Raw genomic sequence first — 13,333 nt, 5'->3', positions numbered from 1 at the left:
TCCCACACGTCCCGCTGCTCCACAAACTCGAGTCTTACGGGATTAAAGGAAAAACCCTTCGCTGGACCAAGGGGTTAATATCAGACAGATCATTCCCAGTGAGAATAGGCTCGACCTACTCTTCTCCAGCGCCGGTCTCCATCGGAGTTCCTCAAGGCTCCGTCCTGGGACCACTCCTGTTTCTGATCTACGTCAGCGACCTCCCAGATGCTCTTGCAAGTCCATGTCTACGTTTTGCGGACGGCTTGAAATCCTGGAGTTCCAACGCCAGTGCCCTCTAAATGGATGTAGATGCTGCCAAGCAGTGGCACCTTCCTCTGAATGAGGAAATGTGTGCCCATATGTCGTTTGGAAGGGACTCAGCGAATGCGTTTATTATGCATGGTGAGAAAGGATCAGAAAACACCATGAGGATAGATGCCAAAAAGGATCTGGGCATCTGGGTCTCCTCAAACCTGTCCTTCTCACTGCACCATGAGAAATCGGCCCAAGCGGCATTCGCCATTTTACGGATGATCCGACGCACCTTCTCCCGTATTACTTTCATGGACTTCCAAATACTCTATGGAGCCTACGTCAGACCGCTCATGGAGAACGCCAACCAAGTTGTCTACTCGGGACGCACGAAAGACGCCACCCTCATTGAGCGTATCCAGTGGGCCGCTACGAGAATGGTTGCCGGCCACAAATCCGTGGACTGCGAAACGCGTCTCGCGATACTTGATCTATTTCCCCTGGATTACCGTCGCCTCCGAAGGGACCTAATTCTTACTTATGCCCTGTTTGAACAGATTGGCAAACAGGTTTTTTTTTATCGTTGACCCAGCAAACACACGGCGAGGACGTAGTGAGAAAATTTTCAAGCTCAGAGCGCACACCTTCATCAGACAAAATTTTCTCTCATTTCGGGTAGTAGCTGCGTGGAACGACCTTCCTCCGGCGGTTGTCCACACTCCCTCTAGAACCCAGTTTAAAGCACTGTTAGACAATTATTTATGCGAATCCTCGCGCTGGCAAACATACTGCCCCGCGCTGAGAACATTAAGAGCAGTGCTACCCGATTTTTCACTTGTGCCTTTCAGGCGAACGACAACCAATGACCGGCAAGAACAAAACGGATCCGGGAAACTTGGACAAAAGCCTCGATCCTGTGTATTAATCCGTGAATCTGTGAGTTGTAATTGGTCCATTTTCCGACCAACCAGGGTATGGTCTCCCTGGCCTGTAGCCGTTTCGCCCTGAATCGGGCCGAAGGGTAGTGTTCGGTTATCTTTTGTTGGCTGCGTCTGTTGTGTCCACTGTAAAGTTTCAACCATTATAAAGGACAGCGAATAGCGCTACGGCAAAGAACGTTCCGTGGTACGATAATTCAAGCACGAGAGTTGTTCAAGAGGATACTGCCTGCTCAACAAGTCGTGATGTCGCTTTGCAAAGCGCGTCGCCAAATAGGGTCTCTGGGAAGCCTTCAAACACGGTCTAGTTCGCCTGTCTCATCCGTATGTATTTTGGATCTTCCCGCTGGTGTTATAAATGCCTCAGGGACCACATATACGGACTGTTACATATGGTCGATGCGCCTGCTGATACCCTCCGGATCTGGCTTGTTTTTCTCGTTCATCGGTTTCGGTTCACCTAAAAGACAGATGAAAGATGTCGCGCCACTTTTCTCTGATGCTCTGACAGACTCCGGGATGTTTCGTAGTAGTTGGTTGAACACTCAACGTGGACAACTTGGTTGTATTCAGGATTCGATCTGACATGGGTACCTATGGCCTTGATACACTAGTACCCCGGTCCAGACCGCAAGATGCTGACTCTGTCCATAGAGTCTTAACCCATTCGCGTAATACGGGGCGAGGGTGTGGGAGTCATTTGAAGGATAACAGACGCCTTTTGGGCCGATTTTTCGTGGTAGAGTTGGAAAGATATACCTGAAAATCCTTGTATACCTGTGTCCTATTTGGTATACAGATTTGTACTGTCTTCTGAGGCATTCCCACCTTTCATGCAAAAGGCGTCCGCTGTATCCATTCCAGGTGACGAAGGCACACTTTTCGTCATTCGGAGGAAAATGTCCGGCGACCACTGCTCCACGGTGCGGATACTCATTTGGAGTGCGCTGGCGTTGAAAATCCGTGATTTCAGGTCGTTTGAAAGAGGTGAGCAGGAACTTGAGATACCATGGGGAAGCGATTGATATGGCCAATAAAAAGCAGTGGTCGTATGGTGGGAGCTTCAATGGCGCGCGAAGAGGAAAATCGGGATCAGCTAACTTTCACTCGAAATGTTTTACTAGAAGATAGATTTTGATCGAGGGAGAGATTTACCCTTGTGTCCCGTAGGTCTCAAAATGGGGCAGCAATGAGAATCATGGAACTTCGCTGGAAGGTTTAGAAAAGTCTAATAATATAGTCCCCGACGCGACTTCCTCTTTGCTGATTATCAAGCGGACCATGAACGCAAGCCATTTTTGGAGCTGGCTCCCTATTAAACTATAAACACCAGATTTTTGTTGATTGGACGATTTAGATTATTCTGCTTTAGATTCCAAGTACGGTTTCTGTGATACTTCAGATGTTCTTTTACAACGAGCTAAAGTCGTTATGGCTCTGGTGACATGAAAGCGAAGCATCGGCGTTGAACACTGATGTCGTGCTGTCGATGATGATGATGATGATGAACGCTCAGGTATTCAGGCTTAATGCTGCTTGGGCCTAGTTCGATGGTCGTCTTTGGTTGGACACAAGACTGTGGACAACGAACTGCGCCTACTGCAGATATACGCCCATCATGGGCTGTTCCTTTGCAGTAACAAGCTCCGAAGCAGCGGAAAGTGTGACAGGGTGGCGTTTGTCATCGAACTAGCCCGAATCCAACTAGACCAACTTGTCACCAGTTACCGGTAGCGAAGGTGAATCACTGGCTGCCCTCCTAGAATACCAGTGTGGACTTCGGTCATTCGTTTGCCGGCCGCTAGTTTTCTTTGCGCCTTTCAAGTGTACGCAAAAGGCTCACACCTCACTTGGCCATTGAAAAGCTCGAAGACCCGGAAATCAGACGACAGCATCAGGACGCGTCACTCGGGGTCTGCCGAAGTCGCTGTGGACGGATATCCAAACACTGATCAATCCCGGGACTACTGTGTGCGGCCAACCTAATCTGAGAGTTGGATCTCCTATAGGCGGTTACTTTACTGGGATCACTTTAACGGATTCCTTCTTGTCACAACCACAAATCAACTTAATACATCATACGATGCCAGGTGAAACTCAGTGTGTGTCGAAACACTTGGGTTGCAACATTGGTTCCGGTGTATTTTTAGACAAGTAAAGTGTTATGGATGGAGTATCGATCCTGATTGAGCGCGACAAGACTAAATAGAATGAATAGCGCTTTACTTGTCCAAGAATAGACATACATGAGCTGAAAGCATGGTTATTATGAAACGACTATATGAACACAAAGGATAGCCATGACACCTTGGGAGCGTGAAAGCGACTCAAGGGATAAAGTCGTCGCCTAGGGGAACGTGAGCCCGCAGTTAACAAAAAACGGCCCAGCACTGTTGCAAGGGGAGAATGTGCTCAAGTATTGAGCAAAGTTGTTTATCCTCCTGCGTTTCTAGCCAGCCCGGAAAGTACGGTAGCTGCCATCCTTCTTAGCATCAGGGACATCTAGAGTGGATTAAATCTACGTAATTGTGAATGTGGACAGTTGCCCAACAAAGATCAGCTCTTAAGTATAAGGAAGCTTGCTTAAAGGGCGGTTTGTGGGCAAGCATTATGGCGTTGTTTTGGATGATTCCGACGGCAAGAAACGTGAAGGCGCTGAGTCATCGGAGAGGCTCACAGAGTTAGTGGATCTGCGCCGGCCTCGGTCCTCTGGGTTAAGGAGGGCTACTTGTAGCATATTTGCTTGCTTCCTATTTCGGTGACCTCAGCACTTCGTGTTTCTGTGTGGGATCTTCCTCGTTCGTTTGGAATTCGCTTTGCATCGACCCTTTGTTCCTGGGATGCAGTTCACCGTCCCGTGGACGATTAATCCGATGGATGCTTCATACAACGCGTGAAATATTACGTTCTGGGCTCTTAGATTAGCCATTGTCTGAAGATTTGCAGTGATGGTGCTTTCGTCTACTTCGCTGGTTTTTCCGTACTCCGTTTAACCATTATAACCGTGAGGCCCTGACAACCCGCTTGGTCAACACATCAAACTACCAGGAACGTGCTTTTAGTGGTGACATCAACAGGTTCGTTTTCGCTTACGGCTGTACCCTGAGTTTACTGACTGTTCTCCCGATTGGGCGAGGTTCGCCTGCCTGGTCTAACTACGGTGGTTTTTGTTTTAATGTTCGTACCTGCTCCCAACTCGCTCCTGAGCAGCGTGGCTACATGCGTCCGATTTGTAGGTACGGTATTCCCACTTGCATGGTATCGGTGTCTGTTGTCAGAGTGATGACAGTTTCTTACTGACTGGACCTTGAGGCAGGTTGTTCAGCAATTTCAGCAAAAGGACCTGCGATTGTTCTTCCGACGACTGTCTCCTGAAGTTTAGATGCGGGTGGATAATTTCACGTGGTTGTTTGGCCCGCGTTTTGACAGCAGTGTGATGTTTTTTGTCGTCAAAGCCAACGTTTTTGACTGGAATATTCAGTGGATTTCTCCGTACCTGTCCGCAGAGAACACCGAAAACATTTTAAAATTCATACTGAGGGTGTGCATTTCCCTGCTGAAAATTTATTGTTGTCTATGGAAACAAGAGACGATAAATCTTCATATATGTTTTGTTCCGCGCTCACCGGTCCGCTTCAGTGGAGGCACCATTGTCATTGGTAGTCAGTCGGACTGAAATATTAATTAATCATCAAGGTACAGCATCCTTTCGGTGCACAGCTGCCGTGTCACCGGGAGTAAGCACGAAGGCTGAGATACTGCCAGGTTTCTTAAGAGTAAACAGGAGCGGTCGGGACGCTGGGGTTGGTTTCGAACCACGAAGCTTCCAATCAGCAGTTTTGCACCTAAACTCGTGAGCTATCTCGATCTAGAGCTGCCATGGTTGGGTGAAGCCGCACTCCAGAGCTGGTAGTCTGAGCGTCTCAAATTCACATCTGAGAAGTCTATTCAGAGTCGATGCGCGCCGCTCAGACAGCGGAGAGCAACACCCCGGTGTGCTAACCAGCAAATGTCTGCCTAGTACGGACTGTCAATAAAAACTTGCGTCCACTAATCTGATGGTCACCAAATGCAAATCAACCGTGGTCCAGGTGGCAGTTAGCCATCGTTGGAGACCCGCAATTCAAGACTACATTTCTTTCTTGGGCACACAACCCGATTCCGATCACGCCATGGTGCAGGCACACCTAATAGTCCTCTTTATTTCAAGCCCTTGCAGGTCAGGAAAAACATGTCATTCGATGAACTACCACAGCTCAGCAATACTGATCTGAATTACCTATACTCTCTACAGTAAACCAACACTTTACTGGCAGCAAGCACGTCAATGAAACATGACAGAATGTGAAAAGAGTCGTGCTAGCGGCGTTCAGTGCTCTCTGTCCGAATTCTCCGGCATGATCAAATGATCGCTGGATATCGTTGTGGTCGCTGGTCCTAGTTGATGCTAAGAAACACATACCATCAAACAACGAGCGCGACGGCTCACGGAAATCCCTCAGACATCAACTAGTGTAGAGCTCAAGGAAAGACCGAGAGCTTCAGTGAAAATCTGAAGCCCAGGAGATGAACAAAGATTTCGTTATCGGAAATAACCGTACTACTTACTGGCCGTAGTAGGTCAACGGTCAGGGAAACGATAAGTGGAAAAGGGAACTCATTGTCTCAATCGCAAAAATGCCGACTGGAAAGGAGGACTGAGTACGAAGAGCAGTTTACCTGTCATCCTGCGATGCAGCCCCTGGAGACAGTTTGCGCGGGTGAATGGAATGTAAACTATGATCGCCCGTCCTACAGAGAACTATAATACAAAATAGCCGCCGAAACATGAGAAGGCCTCAGGACCGGACGGCCTGTATCCATCCCTTTTCAGGGAACAGGGAATCCATGATGACCCATCTGGCAAAAATAATTGATACGAAGTAGAGTGAAGAGAAAACGTCTGAAGGATGGTACACATCAATAGTCATCACCGACTTCACTAACACTGTGAAAACCATAGTGGAATCAGCTGTGATATCGAGGGTACTCTCTGATCTTATCCTCTGAATGTTGACCGAAAAAGAGAGGCAGGTCCGTGGGAACTAAGCTAGGATCTTTCCTACAGCAGGTTGCGTCGATCACATCTTCATCCTCCGTCAGTTCCTAGAACAACGGCACTTCTCCGATCGACCAACAGTGATGGTCTCCCTTGATTTGAAAGCTGCATTTGACACAGTCTGGCTTTATGTCAGTCCTATGGAACATGAAAGAAAAGAAGGAAAGAAAGCGTTCAGCCTAGTTGCCATGCTAGCCGAAGGAAGCACGAGGGCTGGGATACTGCCAGGTTACCCAAGCCTAGACAGGGGAAGTCGAGTGGCGGAGGTCGGATTCGAACCACGGACCTTCCAGTCAGTAAATTCGCGCTCTAACCACTTGGGCCATCTACCCCAAATAAATCGTTCAGCTGTAGCACCCTTTCGGTGCCTAGCTACTATGTCACCAGAAGGAAGCGCGAGTGCTGGGATACTGCCAGATTGCCCAAGCCTAGACAGGGGAAGTCGAGTGGCGGAGGTCGGATTCGAACCACGGACCTTCCAGTCAGTAAATTCGCGCTCTAACCACTTGGGCCATCTACCCCAAATAAATCGTTCAGCTGTAGCACCCTTTCGGTGCCTAGCTACTATGTCACCAGAAGGAAGCGCGAGTGCTGGGATACTGCCAGATTGCCCAAGCCTAGACAGGGGAAGTCGAGTGGCGGAGGTCGGATTCGAACCACGGACCTTCCAGTCAGTAAATTCGCGCTCTAACCACTTGGGCCATCTACCCCAAATAAATCGTTCAGCTGTAGCACCCTTTCGGTGCCTAGCTACTATGTCACCAGAAGGAAGCGCGAGTGCTGGGATACTGCCAGATTGCCCAAGCCTAGACAGGGGAAGTCGAGAGGCAGAGGTCGGATTCGAACCACGGACCTTCCGGTCAATAGATTCGCGCTCTAACCACTTGGGCCATCTCGCCCATCTCGCTTCACCAAGCTCATCTAATTATATTTAAAGGCTCAGAATGAAGATAAAAACGTGGTTGACGGGGGGACCGATGTTGACCTATTGCAAGAATTCTAAGATGTCTACACTTCCAAGCGCTCAGTCAGACAATCTGGAAGGAAACTGAAAACACGAACGCCATTGACGCCAATCAGCAGCCATTTCGCGCAACGCCTACAGGCAAGCGCACGAGGGTTACATGGACCCCATCCTGGGGGCGTACTGCACAAACAGCACGTACACTCTTTGTAACCTCTTTAATACCCTTCTGTCAAGTAATGCTTCGTCCACTTCGTGGTTTCCGTCATTCTGATGTAGGTACCGCGAGCAGGACCAGTCTCGACAGATGGTACTTCGACATGCGTAGCACACAGCCCAGCCATCGCAGCTGACAATGTGGAGGTTTCCCGCAACCAAAGTACCTGCTACACAACCAAATACCCGCTTTCTAATTATCTTGTCGTGAGTTGGCTAGCGCCATCGGACATCAGCGACACTTCCGAGCGACACCTGAGATCAGAAGACGCTTTACATCGTCTGTCCACAGAGTCCATGTATCGCAACCATACAACAACACAGCCATTACTGTAGCATGGTACAGCCGCACCACCTGTGACGTAGGCGTGACATCAGTTTGCTTGTCAGGGATCGTTCACATTGCTGCGGTTCGCTCCTTGTTATTATACTGGTCAGAAACCCAGAAGCCGCATGCTGAATTCCTAAAAAACCCCAGTACTAGAACATCGATATCCCCGGAGCATTATCCGAGTATGATGGGAACACCGGATTAGAAATGCCGAAGTCCTTCGAATGGTATTCGGTACAAGTAATTCGCTTACAACAGATGACCTGGTCATACTTCATAGGTGGTGTTAGCGAACTCATCAAACTCAGTTACGCTGGTCTTTCTAAATGGGGACTTGGAGACGGGACACATCAATTGTTAGACATGGCCCAGTCGCACCCTCAATAGCGCTCTTGCATCCAAGCTGTTGCCTTCAATGCATAAAAGTTCACTGATAGCCCTGTTTTTACGAATGAATTATATCAGCTACCGATTCCAATGCATAGCTATCTACCTCGCTTCCCCGAACTATCGATCACCGAAACTGTGGCAGCTAGAACCACTGTACGGCGGATACTTGAGTCTTGTAGCTGATGTGATGATGATGTCCCTATATTAACACACTTCTGGGCGTGTGAGAGTGTATGGTGAGCCTTCTAAAGGCTTCCCTACAAAAAGTGCTGTCTGACAGAGATGTCCACTCTTTCCATTCTTGTTCAACTCCGTCATTGATGAAATAATGAGGCGGTCACTGGAAGATCTTCAAAACTTTGCTGTTCAAATTGCTACTGTCGATCTAGAGTGCGCAGACGACATCGTGCTCATCTTTGGAGACGTGGCACAAGGTCTGTTGAATAAACTGACCGCCACCATACCGTGTTTTGGTGTGTGCAAGTCATTCTTCAGATCGTACAGTCTCTGAATACACACCTTACAATTTAAGCAGAATCACCGGAGGTTGTGGAGAATTTTATATACCTCTGTAGTTGTATCAGCTTTGACAGAAATTTATATGGTGGAGTCAGTGCGCGACTCTCAAAAGTCAGGATCACATGCGCTAATTTGTATCGCTTTTTGGCGCTTTGGGCTCAAGGGCCGCGTGTACCATGCTACAGTAATGGCTGTGTTGTTGTATGGTTGCGATACATGGACTCTGTGGACAGACGATGTAAAGCGTCTTCTGATCTCAGGTGTCGCTCGGAAGTGTCGCTGATGTCCGATGGCGCTAGCCAACTCACGACAAGATAATTAGAAAGCGGGTATTTGGTTGTGTAGCAGGTACTTTGGTTGCGGGAAACCTCCACATTGTCAGCTGCGATGGCTGGGCTGTGTGCTACGCATGTCGAAGTACCATCTGTCGAGACTGGTCCTGCTCGCGGTACCTACATCAGAATGACGGAAACCACGAAGTGGACGAAGCATTACTTGACAGAAGGGTATTAAAGAGGTTACAAAGAGTGTACGTGCTGTTTGTGCAGTACGCCCCCAGGATGGGGTCCATGTAACCCTCGTGCGCTTGCCTGTAGGCGTTGCGCGAAATGGCTGCTGATTGGCGTCAATGGCGTTCGTGTTTTCAGTTTCCTTCCAGATTGTCTGACTGAGCGCTTGGAAGTGTAGACATCTTAGAATTCTTGCAATAGGTCAACATCGGTCCCCCCGTCAACCACGTTTTTATCTTCATTCTGAGCCTTTAAATATAATTAGATGAGCTTGGTGAAGCGAGATGGGCGAGATGGCCCAAGTGGTTAGAGCGCGAATCTATTGACCGGAAGGTCCGTGGTTCGAATCCGACCTCTGCCTCTCGACTTCCCCTGTCTAGGCTTGGGCAATCTGGCAGTATCCCAGCACTCGCGCTTCCTTCTGGTGACATAGTAGCTAGGCACCGAAAGGGTGCTACAGCTGAGCGGCTTGTGAAGCATCAGTATGGACGCTGATATTGCTGTCTCTGATGATGATGAGTGTATGTAGAAGGCAGATTTCTATGGCCAGGCTAGAAATGCATGAGCTAAATGCGATAACACCGTTAAGTGAGTCGCGCAAAATCTTTTTTTTTTCTTGCTGACGGTGGCGCAACTTTTATGTCAGTCCTTGACTCCTTGCTCCGCCCACTATGTCATATCAAAAGGCATGGTAGCTTGAGACAGTCCTTTATAGAGACGAAGGGAGTTCATCAGAAAAATTCCGCAAGGCCGCATTAGAATCTTCGTGACGAGACAGGAAACTTCGAGCTATGGATGCTTGATCCAGATTGGTTGGCCTTATGACCAATCAAGTTATGGCTTCGCTTACTCCGTAGCCCGCACGTAATACGCCCGTCCAGTCGACGTAATGTTCATTTATTAAGAGCGGCTGGCCTCTTTACAGCAAATACGGTATGGCTGGGTTCCTCTACTGCCTTTGTTAATCAATCGTTTGAGTTCGAGGTAGCTTAGCGGTTAAGACACGAACTTGCTGACTGAACTTCCGTGGTTTGAACCCAACCCCGACATCCCTGTGGAGTGAGTGTTGGCTTCCACCCTGTTTAGTTCCGTGTTACACAATTTTGTTTACAGTCGGTCCGTAACCACGATGCATCCGTCTCCCTGTAAATCTTTCGGACGTCAGTTCGGGAATTATTGCCTTTCGTAAAAATTCTCCTACGAAAAGCACCCTTCATTTTTCGATAGTTCACTTTCAATGTTGATTGGTCTGGTAGTAACTCAGCAGTTTGTGTTTCTTCCTACTTATCGCTTTCGTACTGCCGATAACATCTGTCCACTGATTCTTGATTTACAGTTGGTTCAAGCTACCATCATCCACAAACCGTATATTGGACCAACCATAATGTATCTCTTCGATGGCGTGGTCATCCAGCTAGACTGGTTTTTTGTCCACTTCAACGTTTTTCATGTTTTCCTCTTTTACCACAGCCCCAAGAATGGTTGACACCCTTGCCTCTAGAGAGGAGGATATTGGGACGGCAAGGTCCATTGAAAATATCAAATCCAATGGTCCGTTTGAAGTTACTCAGGTCGTTCCTTTCTCTGCATTGATACCATCTCTGCGGCCATCCTTTTCCTACTTCAACAAAGACGTCCCGCAAGAGGAGGAGGAAAATGTGGCAAACCGATCAGACACAGGAACGAAACGCCGTTTTAATGAGTTCGGTTTTTCCACCCCTGATTTCGGTAAGCTAAACACTGGGGCACACCGTTTCTCATCCTTTTTGACAATCCGTTATGGCACATAACGGTTTTGTTTAGTGCAAAAGAAACCCCTAACTCCAGTGTTTCGTTCCTTTTTGAGAAACTACTTTCGAGGATCACGATATGTTTCCTCAAAGAATCTACTCGGGTGGGATAACCAACAGTAACCGCCCCGGTAGCTTCTGCTACCTAGCTGAACGATTTCAACAGCTTTTCTCAGATTTCCGCCATATTACGGGGAACATATTGCATAGAGACAACACCAGTTCTTTTAGAAAGACTACATACACTATTCTGAGTGGTCGTCTGGCACTTGATAAGTGGGGGGATGTGTGTCTCCTATTCTTACCTCCAGTACCTCGCGTTCGTATTTCAGCCTTAACATGTTTCAGAGTGTTATCATGTTAACCAATCAGACACTTAGTTCACTCTAGTTTTCAACCATAAATTAGGGACAATCGTACTTGGTTTGGCTTACTGCAGCATTTCGGTGCTGACAGCGCAGGAGGATCAATTAAGGTCCGTATAATGAGCCAAAAATATACGTGCTTAATACTGAATAAGGACAGTTGTGTTGATGTAACGGCGGCGTTGACTGTGAACATTGATAGTTGGGGCTATCGCTCATCTTATGCTCGCAGGTGACCCGAATCAGTACTCCCAAAACCTCATCAGGTATCCCGTACCTCGTCTCCGTGTCCTACATCTTCAAGTTAGAGCAAGCTTCAGCATACAGGATAAGATTTAACAATCAACCTCCTCAAGCTCGATATAACTCAGTGGTGAAGGCGCGAACTGAGATCCTTGGTTGGACTGTTCTTTTGTTGCTTGGGGTCATGAAGACTCTCAAAGATGGTCTCTCTTTGGGAGGGACATGTGTACGGTATTCACTTATCTTCCCGGGTTTATACGTATCGTGAACTTATTGCATCCGCTTCGGCCCATTCTGCCAAAAAACAGACACCTTTTATAGCGATATTTATAACACTGTGCATTATGGGTTCATAGCACACTGCACTTCCATATCATCGCCGAGGCATTCTAGGCAATCTGCAAATTTGTTCTTATCACAAGAAACCTACTTGGTGATTTTGTCCTGTTCGATTTTATTAGGTCACAATGATCGTAGGCGCGTTTCCTAAACCACAACTTTCGTTGGTGGTGTGAGCAAGTTTTTTGCGAATGTGGAACTGTTCTTGATGATGCGGTGCTGTCCTCTGTTTGTCAATGGTGTTAACGTTTTCATCTCTGTAATTGACAGGAATATCAGTAGTCCAAATTGTGATAACGACCGTTAATTTGTCCATTGAACCGGCCAGTTTGTTTACAAATGCTTCAACATCAGTCAAACAAATCAACAGCAGTTTGTCATCTACTCACACCGAATTTCGTGTAAATTTATTGAAGGTATCAGTGCCACATCTTTGTTGACATTAGATGGTCGTTAATGTTATCAGCTCTAGTATATTTGTTCTCTACTTGATATCTTATCAATCGTCACCTGCTGTTCTCGTACCTTTTTACAGTTGATCCTCCCCCAGTCCCTTTTACCGAGTCATCTGCCAATCGACGCGCTTGGATCACGTGCTTGGAATTTTCACACACCCACACACTTGGGGTCTCCAGTCTGGATGAGTACGACAGCCAGTACGCATTTGGAGACTCAGCAACGATAGACGAAGAAGCTGATCATCTATGGTCACGTGTGCATCCTCGTCTTGTCCCCTCGCCGCGTCTTACGGCTCTGATTCGCGGCCAGGCTATTGATGTGTTGGCTACTACGAAGCCGGGCGAACAGTTAGGCATTCCACACTCACTCCGTCCACATATTTGGCCCCGTCTTACTGGATCACTAGAGAAGTCTAGTATTGCTAAACTGAGAGATCCGCCTCTCACCTACACAGAATTGGTCCAATTGAGTTCCTCGGACACCCTGGCACCTGGATTCCAGATAGAAAAAGTACGTGAAATCACCTCAAGAGCAGACATTTATTTTGAATGTATTTGTAGTTTAGCATCAGTTTGACCTTGGTAATCTCTTAGGCTGTAGTACGGATGGATGCAAGCCTCCGTCTGTTTTTGGGTCTTGCGAAACGGATTTCTAACTTGTGGCTCATGGAAGTATCGATGCGTTGGGTCACGCAGCCTAACATTGAACTAGAGATTCGTAAAATGAGTCAATGGGTCATGTTATCATCTCCTCACTTGGTGCTGTTCATTGCGGCTGCAGGCTGTGTTGCGGCATACCCTCCACCATGCTACTTTGCCTCGGTTTGTTTACGCATACAGCATGACGAGCATCATTTACACTGCTCAACAAAAGTGCACCTATTCACTGTTGTATGAAACCTAGTTGCACGCTCCTATTGGAATTTGAATATATATATA

General features: G+C 47.6%; 1 protein-coding gene across 1 annotated transcript in view; it reads left to right on the top strand.

Moving 5' to 3' along the window:
• Positions 1-9,756: 9,756 nt before the first annotated feature.
• The window catches only part of T265_06873 (hypothetical protein), a gene marked incomplete at both ends in the record, with an annotated part of 41,085 nt that continues 37,508 nt past the window's right edge, over positions 9,757-13,333 (top strand). Inside the window, 3 exons of the mRNA XM_009172261.1 lie at positions 9,757-9,787; positions 10,670-10,927; positions 12,472-12,905. Coding sequence (XP_009170525.1) covers positions 9,757-9,787; positions 10,670-10,927; positions 12,472-12,905 — 723 coding nt within the window. The remainder of the gene's footprint in view (positions 9,788-10,669; positions 10,928-12,471; positions 12,906-13,333) is intronic.

Source organism: Opisthorchis viverrini (assembly GCF_000715545.1).
Source record: "Opisthorchis viverrini unplaced genomic scaffold opera_v5_150, whole genome shotgun sequence".
NCBI lineage: Eukaryota > Metazoa > Platyhelminthes > Trematoda > Opisthorchiida > Opisthorchiidae > Opisthorchis > Opisthorchis viverrini.
This window is presented reverse-complemented; position numbering and strand designations above follow the sequence as displayed.